At 42.8% G+C, this 17183-nt stretch overlaps 1 protein-coding gene across 1 annotated transcript; it reads left to right on the forward strand.

Annotated features, from left to right (window-relative positions):
- The first annotated feature begins 116 nt into the window (after nt 1-116).
- STYX (serine/threonine/tyrosine interacting protein) lies at nt 117-14677 on the forward strand. Its single transcript, XM_085060972.1, has 11 exons — nt 117-362; nt 9328-9360; nt 10181-10234; nt 10954-11051; nt 11558-11618; nt 12395-12431; nt 12765-12804; nt 12890-12940; nt 13321-13393; nt 13887-13980; nt 14168-14677. The coding sequence occupies exons 1-11, from the start codon at nt 306-308 to the stop codon at nt 14239-14241; spliced, it is 672 nt and encodes a 223-aa protein (XP_084917098.1). The 5' UTR covers nt 117-305; the 3' UTR covers nt 14242-14677.
- The last annotated feature ends 2506 nt before the right edge of the window (nt 14678-17183 follow it).

The raw sequence follows: 17183 nt of genomic DNA on the forward strand, positions 1-17183 counted from the left end.
GGAGCGGGGCGGGGGCGCCGCTGGAGCGGGGCCTGGGGGCGGGCGGGAGGCCGGGAGGAGGAGGAGGAGGAAGAGGAGGGGGAGGAGAAGGAGGTGGGAAGAGGAGGAGGAGGAGGAGGAGGAGGGAAGAAGAGGCGGCAGCAGCAGCAGCAGCATGGCGGCCGGGCGCGAGCGGCTGAGCGCGCCGCCGCCGCCTCCTCCTCCGCCGCCTCCATCTCCTGCCGCTCCCGAGCCGGAGCCCGCGGCCCCGCTGCCCAAATAGCCGCCCTGCCCCGGGTCCTGCCCCGCCCGGACAGCGCCCGGCCATGGAGCTCGCCAAGCCGGCCTTCCCCGCGCTGCCGCAGGCCAAAGAGGACTCTGAGGTGAGCGGGAGCTCCGGTCCCGATCCCCGCACAGCCCCGGTTCCCCGCACAGCCCCGGTTCCCCGCACAGCCCCGGTTCCCCGCACAGCCCCGGTTCCCCGCACAGCCCCGGTTCCCCGCACGCCCCCGGCCCGCGGCCCCGCCGGTGCTTCCCCTCACAGCCCTGCCCGCCCTGCGGTGCCTCCCGCGCCCCTTCCCGCGGGGATCCATGGCAGGCCGCGGGTCCGTGTCCCGCCCTGTGCTGGTGACACCCCCTGCGACCACCCAGCGCATCCTCCCTGCCCTGGGCGCTGCCGGGCTGTGCTCCCTCCGGCATCTCCCCTCCGTGCCTCCGGCCTGGAAGCCTTGCCCTGTCCCAGGCTGCTCCAAGCCCTGTCCAACACGGCCTTGAGCCCTTCCAGGGATGGGGCAGCCACAGCCTCTCTGGGGAGGCTCACCACCCTCACATTCAGGGAACGGAGTCCCCCCGGCTCACCTCCTTTGGCTTTTGCCCTCCCCGCTCGTTTTTATATCCCTTTTCCTGCGGTCAGTGTGTCCCAGCCTGTCTGTTGTGCCCTTTCGCTCCCCCTGCGTGTCCCTGTGCCTTTGTAAGGCCACCAGCCGTGTCCCTGTGCCTTTGTAAGGCCACCAGCCGTGTCCCTGTGCGAGCAGCCCCAGCAGGGAGTACCTGCGTGTCCCTTCCACCTCTTAGCTCCTCCAGAAGCCATCCTGCGCTCGGGTGAGTCCATCGGGAAGGTATTTCACGGTGTTGCCGAGCCAGGAGCTGTGCGCGGCCGAGGACAGGTGGCAATGCTGCTCGGGCCGAGCCGTGCGGTGTCACAGAGCCGGGGCAGCGCGGTGTCTGATTTCTGAACTTGGCTGAACTCCCCGCCGCTGACCCTGGGCGCTGCTGATTTGTTTTTTGTGTATGTGTCACAAGCAGCCCCGAGTGTCCCCCCCCCTTTGGTGGCCTCAAATATTTAATGCAAAATGTCACAGCCTGCGTGAGGGAAGCTGAGAGTGTCTGAGCTCTTCAGGCTGTCGTGTATTTTATAAACATCAGCATTTATTTCTGTTTGAACAGCGTTGCTCAATGCTGTTGTGGTGGTAAATTACCTGGAATATGGGAGTGACTCTTTTTGTTCTGTTTTTGTTGCCAAGATTTAATACCCCCTGCACTTCAGAGCTCTGGAGGTGTTAAAAGTCATTTAGTTGTTCTCCAAAAGTTGTAATCGCTTTGTATCTCAACACAAATCACCCACCACGCTGGGAGGTTTTTAATTTGTTTGGTTTTAAATATCTTTGGTTTCTCCAGAAAGAAATCGTGTTATCCACAGTTTTGTCTGAGAATGGTTATAAATTAGCCTGGGTGGCTTTTCATCTAAAATGGCTAAAGAGGAATGTGGGGTTAAAATAAAAATAAAACCAGAGCTCACTGCTAGTCTGACAACTCTTAACTGATGAAAACTGAGATTATTATACAGTGTCTTTCAGAGTAGCTTTTATTTTTGGCTTTTTTTGTAGTCTGTCTCTATATAATGTGATGTCTAGTGTGTTAGAACTTCAAATAGTGGGGATTTTCAAGAACTGATTCTAAAACCTGTAAGAATTTCTCTTCATCATGTTACTTTTGTGTCTGACTTGATCGAAATACAAGATCATGTAGATAAATTCCAGGCTCTAAATACAAGATAATAAATAGTTGGAGTATGTGGGGGAAACAGAAAAGTTAAAGCCAGTGGTGAATGTTTAAGTTCTTGTGGAGGTAACTTGTTAAAAGCAAAGTGTAAGAGACTTAAACCCAATCCTTGAAGCAGTGCTTTGGAAAAACAAACTAAAACTAAACTAATGCTGCCCACAAAGTCTAGATTTTCCTGGAAAGCAAATTATAATCTCTTGTGCGTTGCAGCAAGAGGAGACTCTTTAATGAGGAGTAATCCTTAATGTTTCAGGAAGTTGGTGATGGATGGTTTAATGCTGCCTTGGCAGATTTCTTGGTTTCAGGACACTGGGAAAGGGAGGAGGGAGAACTTGGGGAATCCCTGGCTGACTTCCTGCTGCTCAGAAGTGCAGCTTTGCCACTTTTTTAAAGTCAATCCAACTGCCACCCCCAGCTCCTTTCTCCCAGCTGACACTTGGAACCATGTGACAGCTTTAATAATAATAATAATAATTAAAAATAAAGCCCAATCCCTGGTTGGCTGCACAGCATCACACTCCTTCCTGGCCCATGGAAAAGTGTTGAGGGGAGAGAGCAGCCTGGATTGAGTGGCACAGGCTGCAGGATGTGCTCTGGATAAATAAATAGGTCAGTTTTCCGGGCTGGATGTTGTTTGCTCTGTCCCTAATCCATAGTGTGGCGTTTGGGATTGCTGGATTTTTAAACCTCCTGGCTGTTGGTACTTCTGGGAGCTTGGGAAATGCTGGAAAACCTGGAAGTCATCATTCTGGCAAAGCTTTTTTGGTTTATACTGGGAATGTCTGTGAACTGTGTGTTCTTTTACAGACTGGTGATAGTGAATATCACAAAGTTTTATGAGTAATAATGATTATATGTGACGTGGAACCATTTGGGAGCTTAGATTTTTACATTTTTTTCTAAAATCAGCCCATTTTCCATGGTCAGGTCTGAAGCTTTCTTAAATTTGAAAAGTTCTGTGTTATATGTTTGTACTGGGGAGAAAAATATGGCTAAAGACCCATTTAAAAAGGGTGAGGTTAATAACAATTAGTACATGTTGGCTTATTAGTACTGAGACATTGTAATGCTTGTGGAAAGAAGGTCAGTAAGGACTGGAATAATTCAGGGAATTTAATAGAAATTATTTTCCCATTACATTTTAAATGACAACAAAAAAAGAACTGGGATATCTATAATGGGAACACAGTGACAATTACCAGTTTATTTCTTTGTTAAAACATGTTTGCTTGCAGTCAGGCTGAGCAAACCAAGTATTCACGATGTATTTAGAATTTTTTTCGGGCTCTCCATGGGTTTTGTAATTAAATTAGCAGCGTATTGACTGAGCAGACATATTTTCCTTTTTATTATGTATAAAAGCTGAGTTCTTTTTAGCACTTGGGGTTTTTTTTTAAAAAAAAGAAATTTACATTTTTGACAGCTATATTTAGTCTGAAATGCTAATGTATTTCTGACTGCTTTTTTTAAACTATGAAGTGATGCAGCCCATCTAAAGGTGGAAGAAATCTATTCAACTTTTTTTCCTCTCACTTTTGATAGGAAACACAAATAACCCCCTTAAAACACAGCTTTTCCCCTCCTCTGCAGACTCTTTAAAATAAGTAGGAAGCCTGTATCATTAGAATTATTTTACCTGCCCACATAATAGAGCCCCAAAAAATGGAGAACAAATGCTGTGTTGTGCTGGGAAATGTAAATCAGGTGACAGATTTTGATCACAACTCTGTGGGATACTATCAGGCTGCTTTGCATAAATCAGAAAAGTGCTCTGTGGCAGCTGAAGTCGAGCAGTGTGTCAGTCCTGATTAACTTGTGTCTCCCTCCCAGCCAGGGGAAGCCTGGTGGGATCCACACAGGCACAGCAGAGCAGTTGGTGGGATTTGGGAATCAGAACATGTTTGGGGTTTTTTTTATCTAAAACAGAATTGCAAAGAGTGCTTGGTATAGCCCAACAGTTGAGTTAAAATAAGAGAGGGCATGGGAAAGGCCATTCTTGCACCATTATAAACAATTCTGAAAATCTGCATGAGTGTGGCACTCCTGGCATTTATCTTTATGCTTCCTGTAAGCTGAAGAGTTCTGCCTCCACTGCTTTATTTCCAATTTTATTGGAATAAAATTATATGATAAACATTTTTATCAATGCTGCTGATCCTGTTTGCTGATGGTATTTAATGAGGTGTCTTTAAGACCTGTATTAGAGAATGGGGTGAATAAGAATAGTTGTGTTTCTACTTTCCATATCTACTTTAATTTTTCATTGTATCTTTTTCTGTGGCTTGTGTTTCTCTCTGCTGAAATAACCTTTCTTCCCCAGTGGTCCACTTCTTCCTTCCTCCATGTCCTGTCATTCCCACCTGCTATTGTTGCTCTCTTCACCTTCCTGCTTTTGTATTCCTTTGTATTTTCAATAGCAAAAATGTCTCTGCTGAAGCCTTCCCATTGTCTGAGTGCTCTTGACAAATACACAGAATTCTCTATAAAACTGCTTCCATCCCTGAACTCTGTGGTGACCACAGGATTAAACAGTTGTGCAGTGGTGGGGATGTCACCTCATCCTTTATCCAGCCCCTTTCACCAGCTTTCAGCCAGGTTTGGGATAGCAGCAAATCGATCCAAACCTTCCTAAAGCTCTGGTCATGCTAATGCCATGCCCACACCTTGAGGGAACCAAAGGATTTGGTTTAATTTTGTATATTTTATAGACTTTCACTAGGATTTCTACCTGGGGGAGAAAAAAATACATTTAGCCCTGCACTGGTCAGGCAGTTGTACTAAATGATTGTAGTAGGTCCCTTTCAACTGAAATAATTCTATATGTATAACCATCATATTTTTAATGAATGTAACTGTTTGAGAACATGGAGCATGACTGAAACTGAAGACACAACCTTTCACTTCATTGTTGTTTGTAGCTGATTTTGAGGCTCTCAAGTACCACATTTCACAGTGATAGACATGACAGGTTTCAGTGATACTCAAATATTTCCCTTGAATATTCTTTCAGTACCTCATTTAATTTGCCTGCTTTCTCATTAAAAGATGGCAGATGAGTGTACTCGGCTACTGCTTTACTATTTCAAAATTTCTTCTGCAGTTTTTCTATTTTACAAACATTTAGATTTTTGTGCAGGTCTTTAATGATAACATCCCCCTCCTCCACTTTGTTGGCCTATATAAAATATCCTGTAAAACGGTTCCAAACCCAAGATGTGATCTCATTTCATTGTCTAAATGACACTTAAAGCTGCCTGGGAATGAAGCATAAAGCCTTTGTGTCGAGGTGATTGTTGTGGGATCAGGACCCATCCCCAATCCGAGCTGCAGCCTGCACAGGGGGATGACAGTGCTGCTGGCAGGTGATGTAATCCTGCCCTCTGACTGCTCTGCTATAACACTGTCAGGCTGTAATTTTAATTTCCTGTGCAGTGGTTACAGTCAGAGCCAGGAGATCACTTGGCCAGAGCAGATGCAGGAACTGGAGCAGGTCAGAGCCCCTGGCTGGCGCTGCCGTAACAGTTTCTGCTGCTTCCACTTCACAACTTGTGGGAGAGAGAACCTTGTAGCAGCTTGGGAGGAGAGACTGGGAGTGTTAGAGCCTCACCAGTCTGGGAAGCAACTTCAGGGAGTGTTAGAGCCTCACCAGCCAGGGAGACAACTTCAGGCAAGAGGGTTCTGCCAGCCCTGGATTTTTGAGGTGCACAATCCATCATGTAGGAGCCCTGCTATGATGAATTGTGATGGGAAGAGAAGTCTGTGTGGAGGGGAAGGTGATGCTATAAATCAACAAGAAAAGAGCTGTCTGAGAGTTTGGAAAGGGTTGGACACCTGGAATGACCAGCAAGGTTTTACTGGGAGCTGTGTGCAGCTTTTCCAGAGGATTGGAGTGAAGGTCTGGGAAGCTGGAGGAGTCATTGCAGGGGATGGGTGATGCTGAGCAGGTGAGAGGCAGCAGTGACAATCTAGAGAAGACTTCCTGATGTCATTCTCCTCTAACTACTGATTTGATTTATTTTCCTGGTGGCTTTCTCAGCACCTCTGAGAGCTTCTCCCTTCACCTGAGCCAGCCTGTGGTTTGCAGGCTCTGCTAATTCCAAGGCAGCAGGAGTTGAAGCATCCTAACTGGGCTGGCCTTTCAGCCAGAGCTGAGCTTTGACAGAGACTGGGGATGTCCCTTTTATGTGTGACAATCAGATGGCTCTGCAGACTTCAGCTGTCAGCCAGGGACCAGTTAAACTGTGGATCTATTTCAGTGCATTCCTTCTGGAGAGGCACATGCAGATTGGGTGCTGTGTTTAAAAACCACATTCTTTGCTTTGGTACAGTCTCAGTGTCAGGGTTGGTGAACTAATAAATAAAAAAATCATAATATGAATTTTTTTATAATAAATCCTAGCCAAGGTTGCTCCTTCAGGAAAAAGTCCACATGTCACTTTTTGCCATTAAACCTTTCTAAGGAAGAACAGGTGTATCCATGGCAAAATATGGACAAAATAACCCAAACTATTGGCAGAGCTGCTCTTGCTGTAGTTTGGATATTGGATACCAAGAAGCTTTATGTAGTGTGGACAAGTCTGACCTATTAATTCACAGCTTCCATTTATTTCAGCTGGAGATTGGCTGTGGATGGGGAAGGAAGGGCTTTGGAATGTGCTTTATTCCCCCTTTGCCTGCTTTTTTAGGGAGATCTGTCAGAGGAGAATGACTCATCTTTAAAACTTTGGAGTTCTGGGTGGTTTTTTTTTCCACTCCATCTCTCCTGCCTTGCAGGTATTGATGGTTGAGTCTCCCAGTGAGTTGTCCCTTGTTCTGGAGAACCTCCCAAATCCCTGGCAGCAAGGAATGCTGTTCTTCCCTCCACCTCTGGCATCACCAGCTATTTTCTTAGCAGAATTCTTGCATTTGGTCTGATCAAAAGAGAAGCTTTCAGTTGTTATTTGTCTGCTGGGTTCTCCAGACAGTGTGGAAAACATGGTTGATGAATGAATTCCTTAAAATGGAACCTCTGCCTGGGTTCAGTCTCCATTAATAGATTGGGTTTTTTACATAACTTTGCATAACATTTGAATAATCTGGCATTGTTGGTTTTAAAAGCTTTGAAGGGCTGTCAGCAATCACCAAAATCACTCTTTCAGTGGTTTGTGTACTTGTCTCAGATTAAATGTTTTCCTTAAACTGCCTTTCAGAGAGTTATTTTGCAGACTAAATCCCATTGGAAACTGTATCTTTTTGGCTTCTTGAAGGGCACTGAACACCAATATCTGAGGCCTATAGTGATGTTTTTTTCTTGTCCAGAACATCTGTCCTGTCTTTTGAGCTTTGGTTCCCTTTGGACTTGCATTGCTCAATTCTTACCTATTTATTTCTCACAGTTTACAGCTGTTGGGACTAAAAAATTCCTGCCTCTCATGCATTTGAAAGGAATATTTGCAGTGTGTTGTTAAGCCAAAATAGTGATGAATTTGTGTTTTCACTGTGCTCCAGATTAAGACTTTTAAATTCTACTAACAGGCTAATAAACCCATTAAAGTGCTTGTATATTCCTGGAGTGCAGCTTAAGCTTTTCAGAGTTTATTGCTCTTAGGGTTAGTTTTAAACTTGGACAAACCTGGGGTTTTCTGGCTTTTTGAGGAGTAAATTATGCTTTTGGGTACAGAGCAAGCCAGCGGGGTTGTGCTGAACCCTCTGAGGTCAACCTTCAAAGGATGCAATTCTGTAAATACCATCCCTTTGTCACAGCATTTTTTCCTTTCTACTTCCAGGAGCTTTTATTATTCCAGCTGGAACATGCAGAAGTAATTTAGCTATTTGTGTGTCTTCAGCAAAGCCCATTTCAGTGCATTTTATTCCCCTGTTTGTGCTGCCACTTTAGGTGCTATCCAAAAAGATTGTCTGGAGTGGCTTCATGTTTGTTTGCCTCCTCAGAAATGTGCTCCCAGATTCAAGTCTTTGCCAGAATAACTTTAAAGATGCTAAAATCCTTCCTAATTCCACTACCAAGAGCTAGAAAATTCTCCCTGTGCACTGTGGGGGTGTCTGAGGGAAGCACAGGGTTTTTGTTGTGTTGGTAAAAAGAGGTTTAATGTGAAATCAATGCTGTAGGTGCTCAGGTGGACAGTGCTGCAGTTTGAGGGATCTTTCCTGCTGTAATCCACACCTCCCTTCCCAGCTGGAATATTTGGAGTTTAACTTTCCCATACTTTTGAGGACATTGGAACATAGCACAGGAGAAGATTTTTTTTTTTTCTTAGCTGCTGGTGTGTGTGAATCAAACAACAGTTATGTAAATAAATGTATGCAGTTTATTGGATATATTTGACTATTCCTGGTTTGTTTTTTACCTCCAGATGGTAGCTGGGATCTCAGCTACAACTCCTTCATGTGTGAGGGTCAAGGAATGAATAAGAGCCTGTTAATAGAGGCCAGTGGGAGTTGGAGGGAAGGAAAGACAGGAATAGTCTCTGCCTGAGCAGTTTTCTGTTCAGCTTTGGCAGTGCTGCAAAATGGAGCAAAGGATGGAAATGTTGATCCTGGCATTGGCTCTGGGGGATGGAAAATGGTCAGCTGGGAATGGGAGATGAATCCTCTCAATCCTGGAGGTCTGGAATGCATGGTAGGGGATGTTGGGCTGTGAATGACCAGCAGGATCATGGACACAAATGTTTTATTTACCATGTGAGGATCCTTCCTCCTTCCCAGTGTAGCTGTGGGATGGGGAAAAGCAGAGACTCACTGTGATCATGGAGAGCACAAATTTCTGGAATTGTTCAAGCTAAATGCAGAATCTCCCCAGTGAAGTCAGAGTGGCAGTGTGGATTTTAAGGGAGTTCCTACTCCACTTATTATCTCCTGTTGTTTCACTGGCTGCAGGAATGCACCAGCCAAAGGAATTCCTTTGCTTCTCTGACTTGTACAGAATGTTCTAAAGCCTTTTTCCTCTTTTTTTTTCTTTTTTTTTTTTTTTCTCCCTCCTCACTTCAGAGGGAAGTTTCTCATCAGAAAGCTGAGATGTGGATGTACAGCTGATAAGGATCTTTTCCAGCCTTAAGGATTCTTTGTAGAATACTTGAGGTTTCTTCACTGTTAACTTTCCCAATAGTATTCCTTGCACTTGGGTGGTGCTGATATCCATGTGGAAAGGAGGCAGGAATGTGCCTGATGTGTAGCAGGGAGACTGTACAGAACTTAGAGTGTGATTCTTTTCTATAAAATGCATATGCAGATCTCTGCCTGAATGTTTTTCTCTGTGTGTATATGTAATTATTTTTAATTTTTTTTTTTAAGGATTGGACCTATCCCATGAGGAGAGAGATGCAGGTAGGACACTTTCATTTACTGTTTGAGGCAAAAGCCATGGAGCATTTAATGAGGAGAAAAAAGAGCTGATAGCAAAATCAGTCCTTACAGGTAAAGTGTCAGGCAGCATCATGGGGAGGCAGAATTAATTAGTTAATTAAGGTGAGGATTTGCCAGCTTGGAATACAGGTGTGTTTGGATCTCTGTTGTACAAGTGCTAAAAAATAAATCTCCCTAATAGTACATTTTTGTCTTTCTGAATGTTTTTAGGAGATGATTGCTAAAAATGTATTAGAGCTTTGCTTTCTACCTTAAACTTGGAGGTGTTTTCCAGTGGGATGGACAATTAACATTTTCCTACCATGGCCAGTCAAAGCTTTGCACAAGTTAACATCTACACACCTACATATCCCTATTGGTGGGGAGATAAATGGTTAAAAAATGACATTTTTCCCACTACTAGGCCAAAGCTAGAACAATTTCCATGTGTGTATCATTTTTCATGAGAGCAATTTGGAGTTAATTACAAGACAGGATTATAAACCAAATTAGAGTCCTTTCACTTGATCTGGAGCTGGGTGAGATGCAGTAATCAACCTGGAACTTTGTCCAGATCAAGGACTTTATTCCTGGTCCAAAACAAGCTCTCCTACACCAAGATCATGTTTCTTTTATCCTGCCAAACCGATTTTTAATCATGTCCTGATATAAATGACACTTGATGACACATCTCAGGAATATGTGAATTATTTGTGTCCATGGCTATGATCTGAGGTGAGTGAGATGTGTTCTTTCCAATCATTTTGTGTTGGTATTAAATGTCTCTTCTTCTGCCTCCTAGGAAATCTTACCTGGGTTATTTTTAGGCCCATATTCTTCAGCTATGAAAAGCAAGGTATGATTTTTTCACAATATTCTCTGGTAGGGAAGCTTTGCTGTGGTGATTGGATTTGTTACTGTGGAGATCAGCTCAAGTGTGTCTGTAGAGGTGTAAATTTGGTTGTGATTCTGAACTGGAACGTGAAAAAATCCAGAGTGGAAGGAATATGTGGTGCATTTGTGGGATGGGCTGAGCTATTTGTATTAAAATTGAGTCTTGTGGTTAAATATAATTTTTCTCAGAAAATGTAAACCACTTGAGACTTGTTACCAATTCCTGTTTCCTTTGCTGAAGGGTTGCAAGACAAACCAGACCTGGGAACTCAAACACAGAGAGTAAAACAAGGGGAATTAAATCTCCAATAAAGTCAAGCACAGCTTGGCTCTGCAAATTTGCTTCATGGCTTAAAAGATCTTTTTTTCATGGTCTGATTGCAGCAAGAATCCAATGCTGGCTGCAGAATCCTCCCTCGTGTAGGGACTTGCAGTTTCAGGCAAAGTGAAAGGTGGGCAGAGACAAACAAGTTCATCAAATGCCTTCCTTTTTTTATCTTGTTAGGATTTTTTTCTTTTGAAAGACAACATTTTCATACTCTGAATTCTAGAAAACCAACTGAGATTTTCCTTGATATAGCCCTATTGTGTATTTCAGTATAGCTTTTCTTTTTATTACTGTGCAATAGATGAACCTGTAATTAAAATAAGATTTTTTTTTTTGTTTTCCTTTCTCCACAGCTACCTATACTCCAGAAACATGGAATAACCCATGTAATATGCATACGGCAAAACATTGAAGCAAATTTTATTAAACCAAACTTCCAACAGTTATTTAGGTGAGAAATGATCATGAATCTTTTGTGTCTGTGTTCTTTCCAAATATTTGCACTTTGCCAGAACTATTTGAAAAATGTGCTGAGGTGCAGAAGGACTTTAAATCCAAACTCTGAATTTTATTCATCCTGAACTCTGGATAAGTCTGCAAATTAGAATTATCCATCATTTGCAGTAACTATCTTCAGTTTTAAGTGATTTTTGAGAGAGATAATCTGTCAGGGGATGCTGGAGGAGATTCCTCACAAGGACAGCTCCAGAGGTCCTTGACTGTAGAAATTCTGGAGTTTAGACCAGAAAAAAAATTTTTAGAAACTAAATTTTAGAAATGTAATTATTTTAGAAATTAATTTTAGCAATTAAATTTTAATTGTAGGAATTAAAGCAGGGAGTAGTGCTGGGCTCCTGCTGCAGGTGAATGCAGTGGGGAAGTTGTATCAGCTCTGTGTATCCCAGGAGTAACAACTCAATGTTGTTGTCTTACTCACAGGAATTGTTTTCTTTGCAGGTATTTAGTCTTGGATATTGCAGATAATCCAGTGGAGAATATAATCCGATTTTTCCCTATGGTGAGTGTGTCTGGATTGGGAATGGAGGTGCCCAGGAATTTTCTGCACTAACAAATACCAGTTTCAACTTTGGCATATTCAGCCTGAGGCACCTGGAAGTGCTGCCAGCTCTTGACCTTATTATTGGCACTTTAATAAGTGTAATTAACTCCTTTTTACAAGTAGGGAAACTGGTGGAGTTGTAAGAGCTGCTTTTTGTTATGGTCTTGAAAAACAGAAATAAAATTTAAAAACTGACCTCGAAACAAAGAGATTGTGTCATGGGGGAATTCTGAAGCCCTTGACCTGGGGGAAACTTCTATTTGAGCCCAAGAGTATTTCCATTTCTTGTATCAAATTCTAAACCAAATTCAAAATAGTAACTAAGTTTTACAGAGTCTTAAAACAGGTTTACTGCAGAAGAATTAAAAAGGGACTTGTAAATTAAACAATGCCCATTACTAGAACAAAGCCTTGGTTTTGAGCTATGGGTTTGTATCTTTAGTTTAGTTTAGTTTGCAACTGAGCAAAACCATTTTGTTGCTTCTTCCACCAAAAAACCCAACAGTGCCTTCAAAAAAAGGCACTGTTTTCACACTTACAATTTTATAGACAGTTAAAAGTACAAAAAAAATACAAATGTCCAGTTGAACTGAGATTTAAATCTGCATAAAGGTGCATTATTGTCACTGTAAATAAAGAGTGATATGAAAATTATACCAAATTTAGATGTTACTACTACTTGCATTTAAAATCATCTAAAAGTTTGAGTCTTGTAATTTTTTTTTTCCTTTCAGACTAAAGAATTTATTGATGGAAGTTTACAAAGTGGAGGTAAAATTATATTAACTTTCCCCTCATTTATTAAGATGTTGTTAAAGCTTTAAAGCAAACTTAGGGATGTGTATTAGAGGTTCTTAAATATGAGTTTTTCTTAAATTTGGGGGGTTTATTATGCTTGATTTGAACTATATTAGACAGGAGTCCCTGTTCTTATATCCCAATGGACAGAGTGTAGTTAGAAATTTAGGGTGAAGTAAGACACACCTCTTTTTTTTTGATGTGCCTTGCTGCTTCCTGGTTCTCCATAACAAGGAAAAACAAAGGGTTTTCTTCAATTTATACAAATATGGTTGATTTTTTTTTTTTTTTAAATTTCCTTCTCAGGAAAAGTTCTTGTCCATGGAAACGCAGGGATTTCTAGAAGGTATGAAACTATCCATCCTGACATTAATATTTTTAAACAATTGAAATATATTTTACTCATTTTTCTTTGGGTTTTTTTTTTTCAGTGCTGCCTTAGTTATTGCATACATAATGGAAACATTTGGGGTGAAGTACAGGTAAGAACAAGTATTGAGGTTTTAATTCAGGTGGTGGGAGTCAATAATGATTTTTGGAGGGAACACCAACAGTTGTGTTTTCACTCAGTCTCAGGGGGTAACAACTGCCTTACCTAAGACTTTGCAAGGAGCTGATTGTTCCATTTCACTTCACTGCAGGTGTGTTTACATCCTATTTTTTAAAAGAATTAGGCACCTGCTGCTAAGGGAAGCAGAGCACCAGCCTCCATCCATGGCTAAAACCATGGGAGAGGCCCCAGGAGCTGTTCCAAGCCCTGTGTTGAACAGGAAAGTGAGAAACTGATAATCTGCAGGAATTCTCAAACCACAGAGACTTTTGGATATTTTTCACTGAAGTGTTTTCTCCTTCTCTTTTTAAGGGATGCATTTACTTATGTCCAAGAAAGAAGATTCTGTATTAATCCTAATGCTGGATTTGTCCATCAACTTCAGGTGACTTTTCTTTATTATTCCTGATCATAACTGAAAAGCCATTTCATGAATCATCTTCCTGCCAAACAGACATTTCTACTTAAACTGAACATTGACTACACAAATCTGCTTCAAGGAAATGTCAGGAGCTGTAGTGAAGCTTTGGGAGGAAGATGAGTGGGCACTTCAGTTCCTTAGACTTAAACTTTGGACAAAGCAAATCTGGGAATGGAGGAGAAATAAAAATCCTGGGATTAAGTGGCTCTGAAATGTCTTGTTTGGTGCTGAGAGAGCTGCAAAGGGACTGCTGTGTGCTCCTTAAAGCCATTTCTTTAATCATCTTTGAACTTTTCCTGTGATTTCCTGATGGTTTTTTCTCATTCATGGCAAAGCAACAAAGACTTCTCCTCCCAAATCTGTGCCTTACTGTGAGATGCTCTGTGAATTGGTCCTGCTCACCCTTAAAAAGCTTCATGCCACAGTAATTGCAATACACATTCTTGAACTTTTCCAGGAATATGAAGCCATCTATCTAGCAAAATTAACCATCCAGATGATGTCCCCACTGCAGCTGGAGAGATCCCTCTCAGTCCCACCTGGCAGCACAGGTGAGAAGCTTCTCCTGCTGGGGGTGTGAGAAGTTTTTTACACTCCCCAAGTAAACCTTTAACAGCAGAATCCCAAACTCTTGGGCAAGGGGATGGCTTTTGGTGTGCAAGCTGAGCTCAAACTTCAATCTGAAATGTTTAAATATTCTGATTTCCTGTGGCTGAAGTTCCCTCTTGCCTCCTGCAGGAAGTTTGAAGCGAATGCACGAGGAGGATGAAGACCTTGGCACCATGCAGGTGGCAGCAGCACAGAATGGCTGATGGCTGAGGACAAGCACTGGTTGTATTGAGAATTCCTGCCAAGAAAGGTGAAGACAACTAGGGAAAACAAAAACAAAAAGAATTAATGCAAAACAATGAACACACATAGCTTCTTTTCAATTACATGTTGCTTTCAGATGTAAATCTGCCTCTGCAACACACTAAGCATCATTTTTAAGATGTTGGACTTCTTGAATGAATAGATGGCACTGATTGTTTTACTCCTTTTTTACACTTTACAGTTTTATTCTAAACCAAGATTTTTGGACTTGCAAAGAGGTATTATTGCAATAATGCACTTTTCATACTTGAAATTTCTTTATTTGTATGATATAAAGTTATTACTTTAAACAAAATGCAAGTGGGGGGATTTGTTTATAAAGTTATTTGTGTAATTTATAACAAGAGACTTTAGTAAAGAAAAAGTTTGCTAAAATTCACTTTGTTCTCAGTATATATTATGGCAGAAATGTGCTTTAGGAACACAACCACAGAGGATAATTCAAGCTGAACTATCTGGAACAGTGCATCCTCAAACTGCTTTTCAAAGAGTAGTTGCTGTTGCAAGGCAGTAGTTACATCATTTGAGGTAAAAATTGCATTTATCTTTGAAAACTGAGGCCCAGAGCACTGCCCATAGTAGGATCAAGACTTAAAGGATTCACCTCAGGTCTTGAAAAACATTAGACTCAGCTAAGGAAACACTTCTTGGTGCTTTAAGCTTTTCAGATTGGGGATTGTCAGGGTGGTTTGTGCAGCTGTGACTCTCCTGTCTCAGCAGCACTGAGGTTGTGCAAGCACAGTCCTGGTTCTGCATCTGCTTTATTTCCCAATGTTTGTTGCCTAAAATCCAGGACTGGAATGATGCCTCCTTGGGAGCACTCTGGTGACTGACTGAGCACCTCCCAAGGCTGCTAGAAAAACTTGTGTGTTTGGGAGATCTGAGCTTGGTAACCAGACTGAGGATTTGGGGATCAGAGCACCCAGCTGTCCCCCTGCACTTGGACACACTGTGTGTGGATGGCCACTTGTCCTGTGTCACCTCAGAGGGGACAACCTGTGCTGGGGGAGCTCGCTGAGGGCAGAGCTCTGGGAGGTTGAAGGCAGGAATCTAAAGAGGGCAGTTGTTCAGTGAGGATCTCTTTTGGCTGGCTTGGCATCTCCTTGGGAAGGCCTGCAGAGGGATGATCCCTCTGGAGCTTGTGGAGCTCTTGGCCTCTGTCAGAGCCCATGGAGGTACTCAGAACAGGGTTTGGAAGTCCTTGGCTGGGTTAGAACTGCTCTGGGACAGATGGGGGTGACACCTGAGGAGGAAACCTCCTGCAGGGAGGTAACTGAGCCAGGACACGGAGTGAGGCTTTCCAGGGCTTTCCAGCCTCATCACCTCTGCTCCCATGGACTGTGAAGGCCTTGGAGTGTGACCCAGGGGTCAGCAGCACATTCCTGTTCCTGCTGATACCCTCTACCACCTACAGCAGTGAAGGAGCAGCATAATTCCTGCAGGGGAAAAAAAAATCTGCAATAAATAGTGTGATGCTTCAGTTAGGAACTTTTCAGGTGGAAAAAAGGAAGTGCCTGTTACCTGCTGGAGAGCTGCACCGTGTCAGTGTCCAGCTGCCTGTGCTGGTTTTGCAGTTGTAGAGGGTTTGTTCCTGCCCTGAACTGACTCTCCATGAAGGAATGCTGTGGGGTTGTTGGGAAATGCATTTCCAGCCACTGGAGCACGAGGCTCCCACATGGCAGCAGTGGGGCTGTGCCACAGCTCCCAGACACTGCCAGCTACCAGCTTCTGCTGCAACTGGGCTGGGAACCATCAAATGCCAATGTGTTTGAGGTCCCTGGGGAAGGGGAGGGATGAAACACAGATGGAAGGCACTGATTCAGCTCCTCAGACTCATCCATGTCTGGGCTGTTCTCTCTGGGGTCCTGGGAAGGCTCAGTTACTACTGACAAGCTCCATGACTAAGGATTTTTCATCAATCCAGTTTTTTTTCATGGCATTACCCCCTCCTGCTGCCTTTTGCAGTCATTCTGGTCTGTCTGCCTGTCAGATCCTGAGGGATTCTGAGATTTAATTTTCCTCAGATCTATTACTAAGCCATCTATTTAAAACCTCCTCTCTGTCTCCTGTAGTTTCACTGCCAGTAGGTGTTTCAATATTTGGGTTTAGGGGTTGAACTAAAGGTAGGAATTGGAAGTGAGGTCCCTCACTGCAGACTTGAAAGAGAAGTAGAGGGTGAATTATTATTTTTTATTTCCTCAGCTTCAAACACAAAACTGCAGCGTCCAAATCTTTGGGAATCCACACCTCTACATCAAGGTGCTGAAGTTCCTTTTTCCAGCTTAGGGGAAGCAAAGTGAAAAAGCTGCAGGTCTCTTCCTCAGGGTGGGACAAGTCTTAGGAAAAAATTAAATTCCAGGGAGGAGGTAACATTAAACCTCTGGAGAAGCTGTTATGGCTGGTTTCTGACAAAAAGGTATTCCAGGCCAGGCTGGATGGGGCTTGGAGCAACCTGGGATTGTGGAAGTGTCCCTGCCCATGTCCCAGGGAATGGGATGGGCTTTAAGGTCCTTTCCAACTCAAACCAGGCAGGGATTCTCTGGGATTAACCCACTATGTGTCCAAACACTGCTCTTCATACATGTATTACTTGTATTTTATATATATAGAGATATATATATATATATATATATATATGTATCTATATCTGCATATATATGTCCACATAAAGAGAGCTATATATAATTATATATATAAAGCATAGGTACCCAGATGCTTCTGTGGTCCAGGGAAGAGCTTCCCAGGGGAAAGACATTGAGGAAAGATTTGGTGTTAGCCTCAAGGAGGTCATGGTTGATTTTATATACATATATATATAAAATATACATAGTCTGTAGATATGTATGTATATATAAAAAATATGTGTACATTATGAACATAT

Source organism: Lichenostomus cassidix, chromosome 5 (assembly GCF_008360975.1).
Source record: "Lichenostomus cassidix isolate B80296 chromosome 5, HeHo_3.0, whole genome shotgun sequence".
Taxonomy (NCBI): Eukaryota; Metazoa; Chordata; class Aves; order Passeriformes; family Meliphagidae; genus Lichenostomus; species Lichenostomus cassidix.

Bases quoted from the DNA above. Each gene is read 5' to 3' on its own strand.
- STYX (XM_085060972.1), top strand. From the start codon at position 306: ATGGAGCTCGCCAAGCCGGCCTTCCCCGCGCTGCCGCAGGCCAAAGAG. The intron at 11,052-11,557 runs GTGAGAAATGAT...TTTTCTTTGCAG, and splicing joins AACTTCCAACAGTTATTTAG to GTATTTAGTCTTGGATATTG. The intron at 12,432-12,764 runs GTAAAATTATAT...TTTCCTTCTCAG, and splicing joins TGGAAGTTTACAAAGTGGAG to GAAAAGTTCTTGTCCATGGA.